Consider the following 23,708-nt stretch of genomic DNA (forward strand, 5'->3'; position numbering starts at 1 on the left):
ATGACACTATTAATCAGCTATGAATAGAGCTTGGCAGCGGAAGTGGGAGGCTGACACCTCCTTACTGTAACAACTCTAGGCATGCATGTACAAGACAGATTGTCAGAAGGACAGCGAAAACTGCTCAGCATGTCAATTACCTACAGCTGACATGGTGTCTAAAGATGGAAACTACATTTAATGGGTTTATTTCCTTTCCTTTCACACAGTGGGTTTTTCATAAGGCTTTACTGCATCTCTTCGTCTGACCTGACACTGATTTCAGGATTACTTTTGCTAGTGTGTGGTATTTTCTATTCTCTTTTCAAAAAAAACAAAAAAAGAGACATCTAACCTCTTTTCTCAGATCCTTTGCACCTAAGATCCACACCGGCACTGATCGACAAATATATTGAGAGAATTAAGGTAGTGACCAAAGTGTCTGCAAGGCTGTGTGGCCCGTGTCCACTAACCCGCTCTAACCTCTGAGAGACCTTTACTCTATAACTGCACTCAGCACACACACATCTGTTTTCTCTTCTCTCTGATTGGAGCTCTAAAATGATTCCTCCACTATAGCATAATATTCCTGTAAGAACCAAGCATAACTTTGGGTTGTCTTTTTAAAGATATCTACATATACATGGCTGAAAGCTCGGCCCAGCTTCCGTCATGACTTATTCTTCCTTCTCAAACAACAAGCAGTGGCACAACTCCAGACGATGCAAAACTGACAAACATGAAACATATTTTGGAGACCTGGGATTGTCTCCTAAGTTAGTATTTTTGTCTGTTTCCTCATTTTAAATTGAAGAAAACAGGCTTTAAAGGCGTACTTGCTTATTACCGTGAAGTCTTCGGCACTATAATGATGATGATATTGATAGATAGTGCCAACACCTAAACCTGTGGAAATAACACCACTTAGGGAGTTTCTTAAAAGGCTGGATTTCTTTAAGTATTCTGACTGCAGTTATAAATCTCTTCATTTCCTCCTTTGTCCCGTCTGTAAAGCGTTCCGAATATTCGATTCAGTATTTCTGTCTTTGGCGCTGTTTCATTCAATGCACCTTTTTTTATTTATTATCAGAGATCCTCTGTCTCCACTGCCAAAGTGACTTACAGTTTTTGCATTTCTCACAGAATGTAATCCACTATATTCCTTGAATTGTGTTGTCTCGTGTTTTTACATTTTAGTAAACTGGATGTGCTGCCTTGTCAATAAATCAGCTTCAAGGTTTTGTTTATCCTGTGAGCTTATGGTTCCGTCGATGGTGATGTGAGACGCCAGGTTTTAGCTCTGCGCGTGTTTGTGTGTGTGTCACTTTATAAATGAGGATAATTGTTCAGCATCTGGTAATTTACAGTGCAGTCAGAAAGCATTAGGATGATGATATGTTTTCTTTTATTTCTGGTCCAGTTCCATGAAAATGGATTTGGAATGAAATAGTGGCTTTGAGGCTGAAGTTCCGACTTCCACCTTCAAGTCTTTAAATTGTTTGAGGTTGTCGATATCTTTGCACTTTTTATACATTAGTGTCCCCCCCACCCCCCCCACCCCCCCCTTCTAAACATAAAGACAAGGCAACAATAATTTATATAGGATCAAACAGTGGATTGATCTTGATTGGCCACATCAGTCACCTGACCTTACCTCTCTAAAGGCCAGACCGAAGGCAGAAATATCCTGGAAGAAGGCAGAAGTGAAGTTAGCGAGGATCTGCTAATGGCTATAGATGAAATTAATGATTAAAGTTCATAGATGACACAGAAGGCGTCCACTGACTGCAGAGTCGGTGTGCGCACTCAGATGTAAACATACTGTACAAACCAGCACTGTGACACTACCGTGCAGCAAGAGCCCCTTCAGTTCTTGATAAACGCATTGATCACAGTGTGTGTTTATGTATAGAAAAGTGTGTGTGTGCACCACATAATTTAAAAAGCAGGAAATCCTTCATATCACTGAAATCGTAGAAGTCACTGAACTCTGGGAATCTCAAATGTAAACAAATAATGAAGCCAAGTTAGCGGTTTGTCCACATGCCGTAACAGACAAATCTGCCAGCGGCCACTTTGCATCTCAAAACAATTTCTCCAGTAATGATACCCTGTTTGCACACAGCACTTGGCCGTGCTCCTTTTTGTATCTCAGTTTTGCCCTCAAGTCAATTTCCCTGACCTGCACACAAATGGAAATGTCATACAGACTGACATTCTTTCCGTATGGTTTCATTTCGTCCTCTTGCCAGGCAAATGGAAAGCAGATCTCACCGAGTCTGACCGCAGATTGTTCATCCAAAAAAGAAAAAATAAAGTAATAATGAAAACACCAAATGAAATCACCAACATTTCTGTGGCTGGGCTGTGGAATGTGATGACAAAAGTGTTTAAATAACATCATCTGGTGTGTTAGTTAAGAGAATCTAGACTTCAGAATTGACGTTATTTGGGGGTTGGGGTAGTTTTCAGTTGTTTCATTCTGTCTGAAATAAAAGAATTTAGTTCCCTTAACATAGACGGTTTTCTCGTCTGCATTTGAGAGTCTAGAAGGTGGTTTTGTCTGTGTCAGAACAACGTCTGTTTACCTCTGTTTTCCAGATTGTTGACCTGTTAATAAAAAGGGTCCCAAAAAATGCAAACCAATCATTTTTAACCACAAATGATTGGTGGGAAGACCGTCTATGAAAATGAAATGTTTGACGCTACGCTCTGCTCCCACTACCCTGACATTAGAGAGCTGTGTGTAGATTTGCATGTGTAGTCCCCCGTGTATTGTGCTTTCGTCAGCTTTGTGAATGTAGTAGAAGTGTTTTATTTCTGTGGTTCCTTGTCACACCAAAAGTCTTTTTTTGTTACGTTGTTGTTATTTTGTTTTTTCTTCTTTTTTTGTTTCCTTCCTTTCTTTCGTTTCACTGTCATTTCCATTTCAACTCCTTTCCTCTCCTCGACCTGTTCCTTTCTGCGTGATGTTTCTCTCGTCCCCTCCCACGCTGCCACTGTCTCCTGCCCCTCCCCATGTCCCCACACTCATCCCTACCTCCCTCCCTCCCTACCTCCTTCTTCCTCGTTGTCGTCCTCCTCCTCCCAACCCAAAGACGTAGCCCTGCCCTCTTCCCCTCCCCCCTCACTGACTCCTAACACTACTGACCATGTAACGCCAGGCTCCGGAGGTTTAGCCAGTCCAGCAGGACCCACCCCCTCCGCCCCGAGAGATGTCGTGGCGTCGCTGGTTTCCACCCGCTTCATCAAGCTGACTTGGCGCCCGCCAGCCGAACCCCACGGAGACGAGTTAACCTACTCCGTTTTCTACAGCCAGGAGGGCACTAGCAGGTAGTACACACACTAAGATCTACTGCAGTAATGCTAATACGCACATTACTGCTGGAGTCAGCGGGGTACTAATATACCGACTGTCTCCGACCGCTCTGAAAATGTCTAATTAAAGCAGTTAAAGCACTTATCATTGCAGTTAGTGTTCATTACTTAAAAACGAACTTCCTCCCTCTAAGGATTACCTTTAAACATTGAAGTACAAACAATAAATTCAGTTCAAACTCTGTAATTTAAGCAGCCCTGTGATAAATTTTCCTCAGCTTCTTATGTGCAGGTTTTTACTTTCTATAACTGAGAAAGAAATTTATGAAGCTGAGAGGATTTTCCACAATTCCTCTTTAGCATTTCGGCCACTTTTGATGTTTGATGCATAAGGCAAAACAAATGCGCACATTACTGATCTGTTATCAAATGTTACAAGTATTGCACATTAATATATTCAACAAGACCGTGTACAGGGCGATCCTGAAATACCTAAACTGTTTTAATATGTTCTGACACTTTTAAAATGTGACATTTATTGTAAATATGAGACATTAGTATTATTGAATTGTTTGTTTGTGTGTGTGTGTGTGTGTCCACATCAGGGAGCGAGTAGTGAATACCAGTCGCCCGGGGGAAATGCAGGTCACCATCCAGAACCTCATGCCAGACACCAAATATCGCTTCAGGGTTGTGGCTCACAACAGCAACGGCCAGGGAGAGACCTCGGCAGCACTCAAAGTGGCCACCCAGGCTGAAGGTAAGGACACACACACTCTCTCTCACACACACACACACACACACACAAACATTCATTTATATGTGCTCAGTAAACAGGACACAAACATGAAGACGAACTCCAGCCAATTTGTTGGAAACATACTCACGCTGAGGCAAACAGGATGCGCTGAAAAGAAGCACACAAATGTGCAAATAAACATTCACACAAACAAATATTCACTCGCATACAGAGTACTCTCACTTCAAATAGAGAGACCCCTTCCCTCCACACACACAGACACACATAGAGGAGACTGTTTGGTGATGTGCATTAAGTCAGACCACCCAACATCAGACCAAAGAAATGCAGCGTTTTCTTCTTATAAGCCACATCTTGTTTACTCCCCAACATTTGCCATAAGCTCTCTGTGTGTGTGTTGTTTTAAACCTTGCCTACCTGAGTGAGGAATGTCTGAAATTAGGTTTCCAGATTTTTCCCTCAGCCAACCTGTACAGAGTTTCTGTACAGAAGCTCATTAGGAGGTTTTGACCTGAGGACAATAAGATAAGAATTGTTGAGATGACAAAGTGGTTCCCTCCTTCTTCTTTTCTCTTTGTGTTGGGGTGTGTAAAGCCTCCAAATCATTCAGTTTCACCCACATTTGAAAGTGCTGTGTGGGGGGATTTCCCAGCACACTGTCAGGGTGGACGTGCCTCACCTCCAGTCTTGGCTACAGCTCAGTCACTGTCACTTTTTGTAGGTCAGCCGCCAGTTTTCTACCTGTGTCCTTGGTTGGAGGGCGGACGGGTAGACACACACAAACACACACGCAAATACACACACCACACCTTAAAGCCTGCCAGCAGTAGCCGAGCAACCCATGGGGATATCGGCGAGGGTGAGCTGTACCCGTGCAGTACATCTCTGTCGTGTGTGTGTGTGCACTTTTGGTGTAAGAACATGCTATGAATCAGAGCTTAAACTGTTGACCTGCATCTCAGTCCTGGGCATGTGCACACAATGCTGTTCTGTATCACCTCTCCTCAGAGGTGGGCTTAATGCACCTGCACAGACCCACACACACTCAGACCCATACCTCTCATGTCTGTTCACACTGACAAATGGGAGCTTCTTTCTTCTGTCAGGAACACCTGAAGCTAAAGCTTATAAGATATATACAGTACAGATATATACGTGTGTGCGTGTCTGACAGCCTCCACTTTAACTCCGTGGTCTTTGTGCCATTTTAAGTCCAGTGTGTTGCAGTACAGAGACAATCAGAAATATCACATCACTTCTGGTATTGAGTGTTCTGTACAGCACAGTCACTAAACACGGTGCCAAGTTTAAAGGGCTTATTCATTATTTACTTATGTACTTGTATTCGTGCAAGAATTTGAATCAATATATTACATCACATTGCTAAGCATTCAAGGCGGATATTTGAGCCTTTCTCTATTTCTGATAAAGCAGCCTGAAAGCCACAGTACCAAACTGATACACAAGCATGTTGTAATACATTCTGTGTCCTATCTTGACTAACCAGAACCAATGAAATAAACTGTCTGCCACACTGAACAGAAGCTAGAAGCTAGAAGCAAAGGCTGGTGGAATGCAAGATGAAGACGTTGATGTATTCGTTGAGGCACACCTTCAGTTTGTTTGTCATGGGAATAACGAGAAAAACAACATGGCTGGCAGCCCAGTCCAGAGGGGACAGATTGGCCTTCACAGAGCTGCCGCGACTGAGCCGTCTTGTGGTCTGAGCTCTTGCTTGCTAACATGTGGGAAATGCGTCTTTGAAGGAGCCAAGAATGTGTGTTTGGCAGCAGTCAGTGGACATTGCTGAATTGAGTCCCTGTCTTCCAGATAAAACAAAATGCATCAAAAGTGAAGAAGGTTCAAGATGATAGCAAACTAGTCAGGTGTGAAGGTTTTCTAATTTCTGCTCTTCCGCTTTATTTGTTCACTAGTCCAAGTGCCGGGCCCTGCTCCTAACCTCCAGGCGGTGTCCAACACGCCAACCTCTGTCTCGCTAAGCTGGGACAAACCCCTCACTGGCAACGGAGAGATCCTCACTTACAAGCTGTACTACACTGACCAAAGTGTTGGCAGCGAACAGGTAGGATGCCGTCTTCACTCACTCCGCTCACCATCAGTTTTGTCACCCGACCTTTTTAAAATGAGGTTACGAAATGCTTCACACAGAACAGCAGGTTCAAAAACAAAATAAAAAGCTTGACCCAAAAAGACATAAAAAATAAAATAATTAAACAGAGTAAAATCTGCACATTCTTTCAGATTAATGTACATTTTTAATAAAGAAGAGTATAACATCTCGTGCACGTTTTTCCTTCATTTTATTGATGATGTATTATTTAATTCACTTGAAATGAATTATTCTACTACAAGTACTATTAACACTTTGCCGTGTGAGTGGAGAAGTACTGTGTGTAGCTGAAGTGTGAGTTTGCAGGATTTATTAGATTCAGTAAAGGGAATGTGACTGCAAAGTCTAATGTAACTTGTGATGAGCTAAGGAGTTCCTAATCGTGTGCCAGAAGACTCTTTGTATTGCTTTTTGGCCCCACTCTCATGCAAAAATACCTATTGTGCAGAAACAAAGAAGATGGTGATTCACACAGTTCTTCTCTGCAGGTCTAACTCTGTCACAAGAGTGGAATCTAGCTGGTTAGATATTGAGTCAGCCCCAGCAGTAGCAGTGCACAAGCCAGTGAGGCATTAAAAAGCCTTTAATATGATAATGGATGAAACGTCAGCCAGCACACTGAGTAATGATGCCTCAGCTCCCTGGAGAAGAGAGCTGGAGACGAGGTGGAAAAGGCGAGAGATGAAGAGAGGGGTGAAAAGAAAGAAAGAAGAGCTGAAGGAAAGGGACAGAGCAGAGCTGAAGTTAGAAAAGACCCAGTGCTACGAGGACATGAAATATTAAAGGACTGGTGGAAACCAGGGACAACCTGCTGCATCTTCAAGGGTGATGTGGTGACAGGCGACCGTCTGACCCGAGTTCACGGCTTGTGATTGGCCGGCTCTGGAAGCAAGATTAGATATCCACTAAGTCTCCACTTTTTACTCAGAGTCACAAGCAAAGAGATGAATGCAAATTGGCTTGAAGTAATTGGGCATTTGCCAGTGTGCTCAATTTGTAAAGCAAAAAGTCGTAATCACAGAAAGCATAATTTGTGTCTCAGTGGAAGATGACGGTTTTACATGGAATTACAAATAGAAATGTTAATATGAAAAAAGCAGCCGTCACATTTTTGTGGCTTTGCCATATTTGAGAGATTGCTTTGGTTGTAAATCTATTGGCGCTGTCTTGTTTACAGCATGTTGGAGCCAGTGTCACACTTTAGCCTAAAATTACATGCTAAAAAAAGAGTATTTCCTCAATCTATCTTTCTTTCTCTCAAACTTTACCATTATTTTTTTTCTATTTTCATCTTGTCTTTACAGGCTGAATTGTCAGTGGGCACGTTCACTCATTCTCCTGATCAGATTAGAAGAGAAGCAGATACATATTGTTTATATCTGAAAGTGTTTAAATGTACAAGTTAATAGCTATTCATAGTCACACAACTCTGTTTTAGGTTTTAATGAAAGTGACATGCAGATGATGTTTCTCTTCGCCCTTCCGTCTTTTTCAGGACGTTGACGTTGACGGTCAGTCGTACACCATGACCGGGCTGAAGAAAAACACAGAGTACAGTTTCCGTGTGGTGGCCAACAACAAGCACGGTCCAGGCGTCTCCACTGAGGACGTCGTGGTCCGTACCCTGTCTGACGGTCAGTTCATTGATTAAGCAAAAATCTGCCAAGATGTCTTCTTAGTGACATTTCCCAAATCATTTTAACATCACTGTATGTATGTAAAATAGAGTCATCTGCTGTATGTTGTAAATATAGTTCTATCAAGGCGCATTTTTCATCACAGTCTCTCACTTTGCATTCGGTTAGCGTAATTTTCATTAGCAATTTACCTGCCAATTGTTTTCTCAATTAATCAAGTATTGTCTAATGTGAAAAATTTCACAGACCCTCAAGTGCTGATATCAAATAATTTCTCAGACTTAACACTCCAAAACCTAAAACATTCAGTTTATAAGGAAAATAAAAACAGCAAATCCATTGGAACAACGGAGTAGTTTTGCATTTTTGAGTATCCTCACTTAAAAGAAATCACTTAAAATTTTGTTTCTAATTACATTTCTGTCAATAAACCATATGTTTGTGCTTTGTTTTGCACTGAGCAAAATAAATGATCTGTTTTCCTTTCTTCACAGTACCAAGTGCTCCTCCACAGAACCTCACTCTGGAGGTGCAGAACTCAAAGGTAAGACTGAACTGGGCCCCTGACTTAAAAGCCTTTGTCGCTCCCACTTTGTCAGAGTCAACATACGAATGTCACGTAAACTGCCTGCAGCTCGACTGTTCTACAGTGCGTCCAAATCCACAACGGCTCGCCTGCTTACACAGGAGCAGTTGAACAAACACGTGGCCTGCAGCCCAGAAAACCGTTGCTTCTCTGTGTGATTAGCTACGTCAGAGGCCTGTAGCCCCAGCTGGTTAAGAGGGTGTGTGAACCCTCATCGATCCTCTCATCGGCAGGAGACTCGCCTGTCATAAGGTTTTATCGTCTGTATCGCTCTCCGTCTGTACAGCATCTGGCAGAGAAGCCTGCAGCTTGGATATAAATGGATACCGAAAATATTAGCCTGGGAGATAAAGGCAGTGTTAGGGTGGGGAAGATCACTGTTTAAGTATCCAAGGAAGGATTGATTTTGTGATTTCCAGGTCAAAAGAAGTGTAGTTCGACATGTGATTAGGTTCTGCCTCGCATTGAAACACAAATTCGAAATGGTCGCCTTTCAACAAAGTATTTCAAAGTGAGATTCCTTTTATCCAGATTGAATTTCTCTGTGGATCAGTGATAACTGGATCAAATTTCTCATATCTCAGGCAGCAACTCGTGGTATCTCAGCTGTTTTCAAGTTTCATTCTTAAATCTGATTTATTACAGTTAAACATACTGTAGTTGTTGCATGACATTTGTGATTAGATAAGGCTGTGGAGGTGGCTGCAGGCTTCACAACATGCTTCTGATTAAAACAGGAAACTGGCCTCATCTGCCTCTCTGCTCAGCCATTTGATCTTCAAACAGAGAGCTGTAGGCCTGTTTAGTGTATGTTTCCACCTGAGTGATGGATTAAATTTGATAAAAGATGTTTCTCACTCATGACACGTGAGACACCAAGTGCAAACAGAGAGCAGCAAAGAGGGGAAGATATGGAAAAACCTCGGGGTGCATGCATTGACTACAAAAGCAGCTGCCAGTGCTTTTAGCCTTTTGCTGGTCGATGCTGAGCCACAGTGAGAGAAAACTGTCAAAGCAAACTGGAAGAAAAAAAAAAAACTGGTAGACAATCCTATCACACACTCCCAGCTTGAGTGAGAACTGGCCACCCATGCTGAGGGACACTCAGCTGAGATTTGTGGGGAGAAAACACGCTTGTGCTAATGTTAAGAGCGAGGACAGAACTGTCTTTTAAATGGTTAGTGTACATCCAGCTGTCCTTCCCCAATTAGACCCAGACAAACCAATTTAAAACTGTGAAACAAACATCTGGCATCCTTTATACCTACACGTTATTGGAATTAGTCATCTCATTTTTTGTTTTCTTTGTTGTCATTGTATATAATTTTGAATGTAAACGCTCATTAAGTCAGTAATTCTGCTACTAGTATGTAGATACAGAACATTTATGCAATTAGCTGTTTGATACGCCCAGCCAAATGGAACTGGGAAGAGCAAAAAAAAATTTAAAAAAAACCTAATTAACAAGCATTTTGTATTCAGTCTCCTCTTTGGGCCTTGTCAACCATAACCTCACATCTAATACCTGCAAGGCAACCTGAAAATCATGTTTTCGTGATCTTATTTTCCCCCTTTTTTTTCTTTTTAGCATCTGCTATCTCACCTTCCCCTGTGATTTTCCAAAAGTCAATTAAACAGGTTTTCATGATTAGGGAGAAGAAGGGAGAAAAGCAACACACATAGCGAGTCGGGACCGATAGTGTTATAAGAAAAATGGAATAATTGAACACACTTAACACAAATTTAATTTGTGCAATTCCCTTGACTCGGCTGCGGAGAATCGTGTGCGTGCTCTCTGTGTGTATTCAGACTTTTGTGCATCAGTGTGACAGTGGGGAAGCGTTAATTAACTCCTCTCCCACGCTGGGCTACCCCCCACCTATCTCTTTAAACACACACAAAAACTCAGATGCACGAATCCCACAACAGTTCAGCGTGGGCCCGTCAGTAAAAGAGCTGCATTCATCTCTCTGCCTCGCTGTCTCTGCTGGTGTCCACACGTCGACACGTGAGCACCCCACTCATCAGGACGCCCCCTTTCACCATTAATGCATTTATTTCATCGTAAATGCATCAGTCTGCACTGCGTCACTCACGCTCAGAGGGGTGTTTGTTTTTTGCTGGGACCCTCCGCTTTGCATCAGGAGGAAGGGAGGGGCGGCTGAGACAGTTTCTGGCAAACAGGACAATAAACCTGCAGAGTTACGTTAACACAGTCACCTCTGCCAAGGTGTGTGGGAAGGTGTGATGCTCCCTGCTAAATCGTGAGGTCACCTTAACAGCTGCAGGCCCAAAAACAGACATGTCCTTAATCTAAGTTTGTGTTTCATCTCCCCTCCACCCTTCAGAGCATCATGCTTCGCTGGCAGCCCCCTCCCCTGAGCGGCCAGAACGGGGAGATCACCGGCTACAAGATCCGTTACCGTAAAGGATCCCGGAGGAGCGAAGTGGCCGAGACCACCGGAGGCACTCAGCTTTTCAAGCTCATCGGAGGTAACTGCCACTGACTCAGCAGTTTGCTCAAATATAGTAGTCGATGTCAGATTTAAACTCTGTCTGCTTTATCATCAGTCTCAGATGCAATCCAGGTGTTTTTGGGTGTTTAGCTTTTTGGTGGACTTATTTCCCACCCACAAACTTTGCTGTCATCCATTTCAGTTTAGCAGAAACACTTTTCAGTGAACCTGCAAGTGAGTATGAATGAATGTGGTGCTTTTATTGCTGTGTAATGTATGTTTGGTGGAGATGAGATGAGCTAGACCTAGTTCAGATATAGTGATTTATCTCTAATTTCAATCTGGATCCAGCAGAGATGGGCAACAGCTCACACCAGGTGTTGAAGCACATTTGAAATGCATCTCGAGACAACGCTTGTGCTCAAATGTCACTTCATACTCGTATTTATTTTAATTTGTTGAGTAAACTGACTCCCTGTGATAATGGTGTGAACGACTGAACCTTGAATGCTGCTAAACAGAACAGAAAGTGTCCGTAATATATCCAAGAAATGGATACTGAAAATGGATATTGTCTCTGTTTGCGTGAGGGATGGATAAATGCTTAAACAAAAAGGTGACAGCATAGAAGGGGAGGCTGTTAATCAGCTCTCACATGTTTTGAAGCAATTCCTTTAGACAGTGTAAGCATACTAAAATGTTTAATAGGCAATCCTAGTATGTTGAACATATTTACACGGGGCTACAAATATTGAGAAATGCATCCCTGACTTTCTCCAAATGTGGCCTGAGTGACTGTGTGCCACTGTGTCCTCACTATGTCCTGGGGTGTGTTCACACTTGTGTTTTCGAGCTGTCCACTCGGATCTCTGAGGGTGTGTTGCGATGCCGAGTCAGAACAGGGCCATCGAAAAAGCACCGTGAGTGATTCGTGTCACCAACTTTAAACTGAGCTTGTCAAGTCTTTGGACCCTTCCAACTCTTCTGTGACACATTTCAGCATGATTGTCGACCATTAAAATGGTGGACCCAGAGAGAAAGCTCTTTTTGGGGTTCTTGGGGACGACTGTTCCTTTTTGATGCTTTAGATAGACCTCACATTAAAACTTTTATTTCATCAGACCCCACTTTAACTCGGCTGGATGGATCTTACATACTGTCAGCTATGTCTGACATGCTGCAATATTTAAAATCTTGATCTTGACTCTGCAGGCCTGTCTTCAGTTTCTGTTTATTTAGTCAGCATCTGAATTTTATTAAAATACTTTTTGATGGTGTTACACATCTTACTGTACCCTAATGTTACCCGCTGCTACCGTCAGAACATGCACAATATCACCAGAGACACAGCAGTGGTGATTAATATTAGATGTTGTCTCAGCAACTTTCAAGTGGCCCGGCCTCATGCTGTGCGCTGCATCAAAGAGAATATAGACTTAAAAGTTGATTTTTGAGAAGATTCTGGGGGGGGTGCGACAGAGAGGTGTTTGTTGGCTCTAAAGCGTTTAGAAGGAGATGTTGTAGCCTTGCAGGCACGGATTGTTAGGCAGTCCTCAGAAGTTACCCCCAAGGGTGGCCTAGAACAGTGAGTACAGAGAGAAAAGACTACAGGATTAGCATGTAGCGTGCAAATGGGACAATACAACAATGATGAAAAATTTTACAGCAAATTAATACAGCTACACGTCATTTGTCAGCAGGCGTTCTCCTCTTACTTCTCGATACCAAAGTCGGCACCCAGTGGTGAAAGGACTCTGTCTGAAGGAGACGTGGCTTTAAAATATGAACGAATCCAGACTCCTAAAGTTTTTGGGGGGGGGGTTTCTACCCTTTTTAGTCCCTTGGTGTTATACTTCTTGTGCCTGCTGCTTTTACACACTTTTCTTTTTTAACACTTCTTAAAGGCAAATAAATATTTACCCACCGAAAACATAGTAATTGAAGGTGAAAAATAAATAGCAGACACTTCCGTGATATTGAGTGGAAAGGAAAGTTATTTCCACAATAGGCAGGCTGATAGATTTTCTCCTTAAATTGTCCAGATAAGTACTGGGCATCTGTATAACGCATTTGTGCTTTCAAAATATTTATTGTGCCTGTAACTCAAAACCCCAATTGTCCAGTGAAGTGAAGAGCACCAGTAACTTAATGAATAAAAGCAGGTTGTATACAGAGAGAGAGTTTTTATTGCTGCTTTGAATCTGACCTGTTTGTGCTGCCTGGTCCAGGTCTGGAGCGGGGAACAGAGTACGCCTTCCGGGTGTCGGCCATGACGGTGAACGGGACAGGCCCGGCCACTGAGTGGACCACAGCGGAGACGTTTGAGAGCGACCTGGATGGTAAAAGCCTTATCTTCGTGTTATTCATTCATCATATCTTTTTTCTTTTCTGGCATTTAATTAACTGAATATTTTACTGGACTCTGCATTAGTTTTTCCTACATTTCCTTCAACAGAATCACGTGTACCAGACCAGCCCAGCTCTCTCCACGTCCGCCCTCTGGTCAACAGCATCGTGGTGAGCTGGACGCCGCCGGAGAACCAAGACATCGTGGTACGTGGTTACACCATCGGTTACGGCATCGGCAGTCCCCATGCACAGACCATCAAAGTGGACTACAAGCAGCGCTACTACACCATCGAGAACCTTGGTAAGAACAAACTACTTTCTGTGTTCATGTTAATCATTTTGTTTGTTTTTGTTTGCGTTTGTTCTAGTTCTAGTGCCATTTGTCAAATGGCATTAGTCCTGCTTAAAAATATAAGTTTGTTATATCTGACTCTGAAAGTAGTCAAATAAAAATCACAACATTTTAACGAGCACACACACACACAAACAAACAAAACAAAGCAATTCATCTGTACCTCATAGTGAGCATTTAGAGAATTAATGAGCTCCTCTCCGCCACACGCATGAGCCTCTAATTACACAGATTAGCTTAATGGGGACACAGTAATTAAAGGTCAAAAACTTTTTTGGTGATTTTAATTCTTGCTGTCATTAAAGCAAATAAAACATCAACACAAAGTTCTGTCTGACTAAAATGCTTTGCATGAGCGCCAGTTTCCCTGCACAGGATCAGTCCATTCTTTGAGAAGATTACACAGATTATTGTCACTAACTTTACAGTTTTGGAGCAGTTAGATTAAATCACTTCTTAATGAAACTCAAGAAAGCACTGCTGTGATGATGTTCTTCATTTGGTAATAGCTGGTGATTTTGTCCTGTTGAAAACAAGACGCATAATTACAGATTTTGTTCCACAAGGAAAAAAAAATTAAATAAAAAATTAGTCCTCCTGTTTCAGTTACGTAGGTCATACTCCGGTGGTGGTTTTAATTAATGGCGTAATTGAACTCCATCAATAATACTACAGCAATCAAGGACTCAGCAAGGAGTCTAGAAGAGGATTACAACTTAAAAATATAATCTTCAGAAATGGAGAGGGAGGAGTCGATTGTGGGGAGGATTTTTTTTCCCTCCAAAATATCGATATATGCATAATTGAGGCCTTCATTACAGTCACAGTAAGGGGAACGGTTGTATTCAAATACTCACTCTGGCTAATATCACAATTATGAGCCAGGGCTCTCGAGAGTTTTGGCTTGATTAGATGGCGGCATCAATTTTATGTGCCTCTCTCGTACTCTCTGCCTTAACGTCTCTCTTTCACTGGCTCTCTCTCCGTCAGACCCCAGCTCCCACTATGTGATCACACTGAAGGCCTTCAACAACGTGGGAGAGGGCATTCCTGTGTATGAGAGCGCCATCACCAGGCCACAGTCAGGTATAATTCACACACTTCGTATATGTGTAGTCACTCAGTCAAAGGGAGGGGGAAAAGAAAAAAAAAAGACTTTGACTGACATTTGCTCTCTCTAGCCTGAGATCATTATCTGGCAAAATGTGTCTGGACTCATAATTACCAAGATGATGACGGGGTCATCGGGCTGTCTCAGTGCTCTAATTACCTGTCTTCGTAATGGCCCCCAGTATACTCGAGTCTCTTTTCGAACAAATGTTCAAAACCCTCAGATTTTTCCCCGAGATTACCAGTTGTCTCAGTATTAAGATCCCTGTAGAATCTTGTCCCTTGAGATAACCAGCGAAAGGTAGTTTTGCGCACATCCGAAGCTACATTTACGCCAGGTGCAGGATAATTAGGAGCAAAATTTACGCGTTGTATTATAGCTCAGGATCTTCGTTAGTCCGAACAGGCAACAGATGGACCCTGCAGTGTGTTTGAAGCTGTTCAGAAACAGTTTGTCTGTCAGTGAACACCAACAAGTTTATTTTTCAAATGTGTTCATAGTAAAGTAAACAAATAAATAAATATCGACTGAAGTGAGATTTTCGGATTGATTGCACATAAATTAGGTATCGGTTATCTTTATACATCTGCACGTGTGACAAGAAAACATCTGTCATGCAGTCCATATTTCTTAAGTTAACAATTAGAAGCAGAACTTGCGTCTCAGTGGTTGACAAATGATGAAAGTGTGAAGTGTTGCCATTTAGACTGCATGTTACCTGAGTTCACACAGTTAATGTGACAGTGTCAAAAGGCAGCCAGCCCATACCTCCCTGGGGTGTCCCAGAATGTGGGCTGCACCCGCCTCCTCTCCCATCCAGCCTCCCGCCTCCCCGCTCAGCCTTGATCACTCCAGTTTGTCTCTGCAGCACTATAGCACCGCCGAGCTCGAGAGGGGTGGGATGCCGGATGACATGAGTCACGTCAATATGCTGCGGGTGGGGGTGGCAGTCGCAACACACACACCCATGCACTGTCACACTGTACACTTCCCGCTGTATAGCTCCTACTTCTTCACATCCTCACACACACACACACGCATACACACAGCGCTGCTCACACTCAGACCCCCTGTGGTGGCTTTGGCAACCCTTCTTCAGATCCAAACGTTTCCTCTCAAAGCAGAACCAAAGCCCACCACCATCGTCTGCTGCTGAATCCTCTGGGGCGCGTTCCGTTCCTGCCAGTTTGTTCAAGTCGGGATTAAAAAGACGAGCTGACCTACATAGTACTTTTACTTTTGAAAAAAAAAAAACTGTGAAAAAACTTGGTGAACTTAGGCTGAGCGAGTGCTAGGTTGAATATGTTATAATAATATGACATCTTAACTGAAAAACAGGAAATGAGGGATTGCATCTCTGTGTGTAAAAAAAAAAATAAAATAAAGAAAAGAAAAGAAAAAGTTACAAGGGCAAGTCAGCCTCTTTGCTGCAGTGAATTCGAGAAACACTGAAGACTGTTCTTCCAAGCTGGGTAAAGAAATGCTGCTTGCATGCCACTCCAGAAAAAACCTCAATGCCTCTCCGCGACCACATATGAATGCTTAGATCGTCATCATGCACGCACACATTCGGCGCGCACACACTCACACACATACGCATGATCTGACTCAGTCTTGGGAACATAACGAGGGCAGCTCTGCACAAAGAGGTGTCAAATGGAGCGAGGCGGAGAGGAGAGGACCAACGAGTGGTCGAGGAGGAGTGTCATCGCGGGTGACCGACCAAAGCCTTTTTCTCCCATCTTATCTAAACCAGGAGCAGAGAAACTCGCAGCCAGAAAGCCATCTTGAAGCATTTATCCTTTAGCATGCAGGCCTGAAGCTGCTTGTTTGAGCCCCCTGCACACACACACACACACACACACACACACCCGCACACACTTTATGGGGTGTAATGGGCAGGCACCAACACACAAGCACTCAAGTGTTCTTCATGCAAGCACGCATACTCACTGGCTCTTACATAAACAGATAATTTAACAACAGGTTGTCGTTACACAGCATACTAAACACTGTTTACCTATTAATGTGCTGGCCTGCACTTTTTTATGGAGTCTTAAAGATCCCGCTAAAGTTCAACACCACTAAAGTACAACATTTATATCGGTGCTTACCGGCCGAACAGATAGATATGAGGAGATGTGTACAGTTGGACTATAGAAATGAGTTACAGGTGATGTTAAAGGATGGTAAGCTTGGTATTAGTGGATCTACAGAATTTTTACGTTATTGTTAAGAAGTATGTTGATTGTTTTTCACTGCGTGAGTCAAAATATGATCATTTTTCATCTGGTTAGTTCAGCTGTTAAGAGATTCTCTGTTAAATTTCCAAATAAATTAATAACAGGATATATTGATAATAGTTGGTAAAATGAATGATTTGTTAAAATTTAAGTTTGAAAAGGTGTTTAATTGGTTTCTAATCAATAATATTAGAAAGGGAATATTGATATTGATTTATTGTGCATTACATGATGTGTTATATGTTGATTAAACATGAAAATGCACATGACACACAACATGCACAAACAATAAAATATTTTAGTTCGAACTTTATTATGTTCACATTGTCACAATAAGAGTGATGCACGTCAGTTATTATCCAGTAATGATTGAAGGACAGTGTAACGAATAAGAGACCGGACTCTTCACCGCAAGCTTTTCACCGAGCACCTTTGAGCTTCAGAACAGAAGCAGCACTCGGCACGGTCGTCCACCCACAGACGTCACCTGTTTGTGACCCTGTTCTCCGCCTGTTTGTGGCCCTGTTCTCCGCCTGTTTGTGGCCCTGTTCTCCGCCTGCAGGCTTTGCATACTTACAGGCTCAGTATTCTTTCTGCAGTTCTCAAGGACATAATGCATCTTGTCAGTGTTAGTCGTCAAAGAGGGAAATGTTCCAGTGCATTTAGTGTCCTTCTGTTTATCCGCTGTGCAGTTGTATGTAAACATTTCTAAACACAATTCAGTATTGCCTCTCTTCATTGTACGAGTTTGAAAAGTTTGAAAAGCTTTCACTCGAGTTTTCCATTTACTGTAATCTTTTCATATGAATAGAGAATCTCCTCCTCTTTCTCTTTGTAGTTCCACAGTAGATAATAGATAGAACACCACATAATGTACGCTTTCTTCTACATAGCAACCGAGTCTGTAGATTCATCTTATTGTAGAGGCCTGTGTCTGTTTTTCTAATAGAATCTTCTTTCTCTTTCTCTTCACCCTTCCCAATCCCATCCTTGTTGCACTTGCGTTATCTTTTTCTTCCTCCCTCGTCGTCGTCCTTCATTTTAACTCATTAACATTATTTTCTCCTGTTTGTTCCTCCCTGCATCCTGTTTTGACTCCACTGTCTGAATCACCACGCCACGCTTCTCTTTATGTTTTAATTTTGGTCATTTTAATTTGTGTGCATGCTTGTGGGTTTTCTGCCTAACGTGCAGACCCCATAGACCCCGATGTTGACCTCTACGAACTCTTCCATGCTCCATACACCCCAGTACCAGACCCCTCTCCCATGATGCCACCCGTGGGCGTTCAGGCCTCCGTGCTGAGCCACGACACCATCAAGGTGACCTGGGCCGACAACTCGCTGCCCAAGAACCAAAAGATCACAGATAACCGCTTCTACACAGTGCGCTGGAAGACCAACATCCCTGCCAACACTAAAGTGAAGGTAAGAGGTTCCTGTTCGGTTCTCACTTCCTGATTATTTGTGTTCAAGTCATGGAGCAGATTTCTTGGAAGTAATGGATTCAAATGATGTTGTTCTAAGTCCTTGAGTTGTTAATTTACCTGAGGATGTTTCCTCCAACAGAAGAAGCTCTTTCCTGTTTCTGGTTTAGCTCAACACTTTTAACCTCCAGTAACTTGATTACAGCTTGGTGCAATTAATATAAGTCAACTTAAATCATTTCAGTTGATCAAACTTTGGTGATACGCCTTCGTTTAATACAGTGCGACTTCTCTGTACTGCAGTGCAGTGGGACTTTGTGTATCCCTTTACACCAACACTTGCCTGAGAGATGTATTGATGTGCAGAAATTAGAAATGATGATATGTAACAAACTATTCCCACAGCAGCTCCCACAACAGTGGCAGCGACGTGTTGATGTTTGTAACCGAACAAAATTCTATTTTCGTCCGCATTCGAAGCACTGTTGCGAGGTGTAGAGATGCACTCTGCATGCTGAAGTCCTTGTGTTAGGTTGAGTAAGAGTTCAGTTCACGGAGTCAGCTGAACAGATATGTTAACCATAGACAAGACTTGTAGTTAATCATCAGGCTGTAGGTTGGATAAAACATCTTTGCGCTCAGTCCCTGTTGAAGGTTGTCTGACTAAACAACTCAGAGGCTGGCTTAGCCCATCGCAGTCAGTATATATACTGTAACGTAGTTAGACTATAAAGTATTGTAAAGTAAAGTATGTATTATGTTAAAGGAGTAATATGTGGAACGTTTCGGTTGCTGTTTATAAACACACAGTTCAAAGATGGCTGCTCGTCCGTGGAGTAATAAACAATCAAGACAGACAGAGTGGCGGTGATCCAGAGAGGGAGTAGCAGTTAGAGCACACAAAGCAGTGAATCGTAGAAATAAAATGTGATTTTCTGATTGTTTCACAGTGTTTGCGTTCTAAGAAACTCTCCAGATTTTGTGTGATTACAGCCAAAGTACAGGTTTCATCCTCTCCCTGACTGCATCTCGTTATGACAGACAGAGAGAGAGAGTCATAAGCCAAAAATAATTAGAATGTAGTATTCGAAACGAGTACATTTTGCCTTGATAATCGAAATTATGATGACATCGATTACTAGCTAGAGCTAGTGCAGCACTGTGTTATCACCTTGATTTGTGACACACATGCAAAGTGCATACAGAGTGAAGTCATGCGCACAAGTACAGTGTGTTAGATGGAGTCGCAGTGAGCCGAGCCTGAAACAAGGTGTTTGAGATTCAGCTTCTAATTCTTGACCTGCAGCTCCGTTATGATGATTACGCATACTGGAGTCTGCGTGTGTGTGTGTTCATGGCTATATGCATGTGTGCAATCCTGTGATCGAGCAGGGCTTAGATAAAGGCCTGCGTTTACTGATAAATTATTCAACAAGGACAAGACAAACTGGAAACTAGAATAAGAGGGTGCAGATCTGACGGTGTGTTCTCCATACAGCCAACCCAAAAGACACACACTCACCCACAGTCAAGTGTCAAGTCTTGCAGCCATGAGTGGATGCTGGGATTGGTTTGATTTTTTTCAATGTGACAATAATTAAAAATGGAAGAAAGAGTTCCACAGGCTCATTATGTTTCTGTCTTTGTTACCAAAATCAGTACATTAACAAATCTGTAAGAGAGGTCTTCTGGTGTTTTTTTATCAGCTTAAACATCCCATACACATGCGAGTATTGCTGTACTCGAGACCAGTCTAACCAACAGCGATGCCTTCGGGTTTATGCTTCTCGGCTTCATGTCCTCACTTCTCGTAGAGTGGGTCTAGCCGGATAAGCTAGTACATTATTGAAGAGACAACTGCTCTCAAACTGGCAGCATGTTTCTAAAGGACCAAGTGTTTTCTATTTTTTTCTTAGCCCACTGCCCTCTGGTTGACATCCCCCGCTGGAGAACTGCACTTTTTCCGTAGCACGCATAGTTACAGATAGGACTGTTAGAGACCTGGTGAGGCCGACTCGCTGCTGCTGCTGCCCAGAAAAACTAAAGCTGCTTCCTGTTTGTGCTGTCACGTGAGACCAGCAAAGGTCAAGATAAATGTGTACATAACTCAAGCTTTTTAAATTTGCTGACTGATGTAGAGACTGGAATGCCGTAAGGATGTGAAATGCACCTGTGTTGTGTTGTGTTGCGTTTTATTTCCACCGCAGTAGTCTGCTGTGTGATGCCATATTTCACATTAACTACGATGGAGCGTCTCATAATGTAAAAGGTTCTGGTTCCACTCTGTGGTCAGTGTGTGTGATGTATCCTAAACTGTGTGCGGCGTTCAGACTGGTGATCATGTTTATAAGCGAAAACAATTAATTGATCAAGAGAAATAATAAGCAAATTATCGTATAAATAATTTTAAGAGAAAGTGTCTCTCATTCACTTGTTCCAGCTTCTCACTCAAAAGGATTTGCTGCTTGTGTTTCTTATCTAATAGTAATAATGAACATTTTAAGACATCACCTTGAGCTTTAGAAAATTGCAGTTTTCTTTCTATAGTCTAAAATATTAATTAATCAGGAAGATAATCAGCAGACTAATGGATGGTAAAAATAATTATGATAAAATGAGTTTGTTCACATGGCTGACAAAATACTTTGAGCTCCTTAGAGCCTTCACCAGTCTTCACCAATGTTTGACTTTTTTCTCTCCAGATGGCAAACACCACCAGTCTCAGCCACATGGTGACGGGTTTGAAGCCCAACACGCTGTATGAGTTCTCCGTCATGGTGACCAAAGGCCGCCGCACCAGCACGTGGAGCATGACTGCACAGGGCACCACCTTTGAGACCAGTAGGAGCCCACACCACAAAGACACACATGCACACAACTGCACCGACACAAACACACAAAATGTACACAATCACAAAGACAACAACATGTCGGGTGTGAAGAGCCCTCGACTGGCTGGGAGTAACGTTTCGTATTTTGCAGCCCAAAGGGAAGGAGCGGACGTGTCTGAGGAAAGTCAAGCCGTCACTGCACACTTTAGTGTAATCTAAATAGTCAGACAGGTATTTATTAATAGATCTCACGTCTAGTGCAAGTGAAATTGAGGAAACCTGCGGCAAATTTGGTGATTGCAGAATATAATTTCAGAGAGACTGAGTTGGACTAACTTTCATGCAAAATATACAAATGGATGAATCTTGAAATAATAATAATAATAATAATAATAATAATAATCATGCTAACAATAATAATAATAATAATAATAATAATACAGTTTTGTGTTCAGTCAAATTATTTGTTTACATTTCTCTCTTGATTTGCAGACCTTTGGCCTGGCCTGTCAGCCTGGAGAGCAATAAGAGCCACAAATCAACACCTGACTATTTTATGGATTCATTTTTGTTTTGGTTCATTATTCCATTTCTGCTAAACTTGGCTTTTGTTGCCTTTTGCTTGGCGCGATTGCTCTCTCCCCTCAGTCAGATGGATCAAAATTACATAAATTGACTGTATCATCTATCCAGTCAATTTATGTAATTTTGATCCATCGTAGTGCTGTCACCATAGCAACAAACAATCCCTTTAAATCCATTCTGCGTTGAATGTATGCAGTCCCCTAAGTATTCGTGTAACATACCTGCAGTGCCGAGTGCTTAATACTGAAGATGTTCCATTTTGCAAGCTGGAAATACTCAAAGCTCCTGCTGCATTTTAAGTTGTAACTGCTAAGCCAAAAGTTGTCCGACAATAAACCAGGCATTAAAAACAAAAGCTGATTTCCTTCCAAATGGCACCTTTATGTGCCTTATTAGATTAAGATTTATTAGACCAGTAACGAGAGGTGGAAGTTGTTGTTGTGTTTATTAAAGACAGGAGAACCAGCTAATTTTCTTTTCAGCCCAGCCACGGCTTGTGTGTGTGTCTGAGTGCTCAAGTGTGTGTGTGTGTGTGTGTGTGTGTGTGCGCGTGCGCATAAGTAGAAATGGATGGTGTTACAATCTACACACGCTTCTGTGAACAAATAATAACCTTTAGGTCATCAATTTTGAGGGCGTTAGGAGCATTTACAAGATGTACACAACACACAAGTGCGTATGCAACATCCAGTAAATTTGTGTTAAGCCTACACGCTGATACAAAGTCACACACGTGGTTTACTTGTGTCGTGCAGTAACTGTAACTAGTGTTCAGCAACACAACAGATGTCCTGTCTCGACCCTCCCCCACAGTTCCCAGCTCCTCCCCGAAAGATGTGACCGTGGTGAGCAAAGAGAACAAACCTCGCACCATCATTGTGAACTGGCAGCCTCCTTCTGAGGCCAATGGAAAGATCACTGGTGAGTCTTCCTGAGTGTGTGTGTGTTACATATTTTGTGGTCTCACACAATATCCCGGCGTAGATTCAGTTGATACATGGCTCCCTAAGCATAAAAGAATCTGGAGTTTCTGGACTGGAAAAAGGCAGATTTCTGACTCGTTTGTCTTTAATTTGAAGCATTTGATCTCTTTGTCACAACTCTACTAAATGTTAATGAATAAAATGTGTTTTGTTTTCACTCACAAGTGGTGCGAGAGGAATCTCCATCTCCATCACTAAAAGGACATGTAGTGCAGTGAATTATCAATAAAATAAAATGTGCATTACATAACTCTGATTGTGCAGTTTGACTTGGAAGAAAAATGCCAAGTGGCTGAGTAAGTTTTGCACAACATTAAAACCACTGAACCTGTCATGAACTTGTCTCTCTCTTCCTGACCTTTCTTGTTGCAGGCTACATCATCTACTACAGTACAGATGTGAACGCTGAGGTCCACGACTGGGTCATTGAACCAGTGGTGGGCAACCGCCTGACACACCAGATCCAGGAGCTGACGCTGGACACCACATACTACTTCAAGATCCAGGCTCGAAACTCAAAGGGCATGGGCCCCATGTCTGAAGCCGTGCATTTCCGCACTCCAAAGAGTAAGTTTGAAAAACGACCCAGGATGAGAACATGACAAGTTTACGAGCGGTACAATGAAATCGCCTCCAGCCTTTTGTCAGATCAAGTGTGACTTCATATGTGAGCTGACATCATCCCACGTAACACGTAGTTTTTTTCCCAGGGTGTTTCTGGAACTCCTAAAGCACTAAATTGAAAGAGACTGAACTGATGTTTGCTGGTTTTGTTAGCTAAAACTTCATACCCGCCAAAGCAGCTCCGTTAGTGCGCATTCAGACAGGAAAGAGTCCTACATTAAAACAACGCAGGGGGACTTAAATAAGTTTTCCAGTTAACACTTCGGGACTGACAAACCTCATCAAGCCGTCATCAAGTCCTGTGAGAGCGGACGCAGAGATGTTTCCCACGCCTTGT

General features: G+C 42.4%; 1 protein-coding gene across 10 annotated transcripts in view; it reads left to right on the plus strand.

Annotated features, from left to right (window-relative positions):
• neo1a (neogenin 1a) overlaps window positions 1-23,708 on the plus strand; it is a 146,571-nt gene that overhangs the window by 115,079 nt on the left and 7,784 nt on the right. For 7 of the 10 annotated variants that reach the window (XM_046393845.1, XM_046393889.1, XM_046393853.1 and 4 more), the window contains exons 8-20: window positions 3,078-3,312; window positions 3,903-4,057; window positions 5,992-6,140; window positions 7,684-7,822; window positions 8,320-8,369; window positions 10,760-10,904; window positions 13,096-13,206; window positions 13,323-13,517; window positions 14,559-14,654; window positions 18,117-18,349; window positions 21,051-21,189; window positions 22,578-22,685; window positions 23,120-23,314. In XM_046393845.1, coding sequence (XP_046249801.1) covers window positions 3,078-3,312; window positions 3,903-4,057; window positions 5,992-6,140; window positions 7,684-7,822; window positions 8,320-8,369; window positions 10,760-10,904; window positions 13,096-13,206; window positions 13,323-13,517; window positions 14,559-14,654; window positions 18,117-18,349; window positions 21,051-21,189; window positions 22,578-22,685; window positions 23,120-23,314 — 1,950 coding nt within the window. The remainder of the gene's footprint in view (window positions 1-3,077; window positions 3,313-3,902; window positions 4,058-5,991; window positions 6,141-7,683; window positions 7,823-8,319; window positions 8,370-10,759; window positions 10,905-13,095; window positions 13,207-13,322; window positions 13,518-14,558; window positions 14,655-18,116; window positions 18,350-21,050; window positions 21,190-22,577; window positions 22,686-23,119; window positions 23,315-23,708) is intronic. The other 3 variants (XM_046393879.1, XM_046393924.1, XM_046393897.1) reach the window with 2 other exon arrangements.

The sequence above is a fragment of the Scatophagus argus genome, chromosome 1 (genome assembly GCF_020382885.2).
Source record: "Scatophagus argus isolate fScaArg1 chromosome 1, fScaArg1.pri, whole genome shotgun sequence".
Taxonomy (NCBI): domain Eukaryota; kingdom Metazoa; phylum Chordata; class Actinopteri; family Scatophagidae; genus Scatophagus; species Scatophagus argus.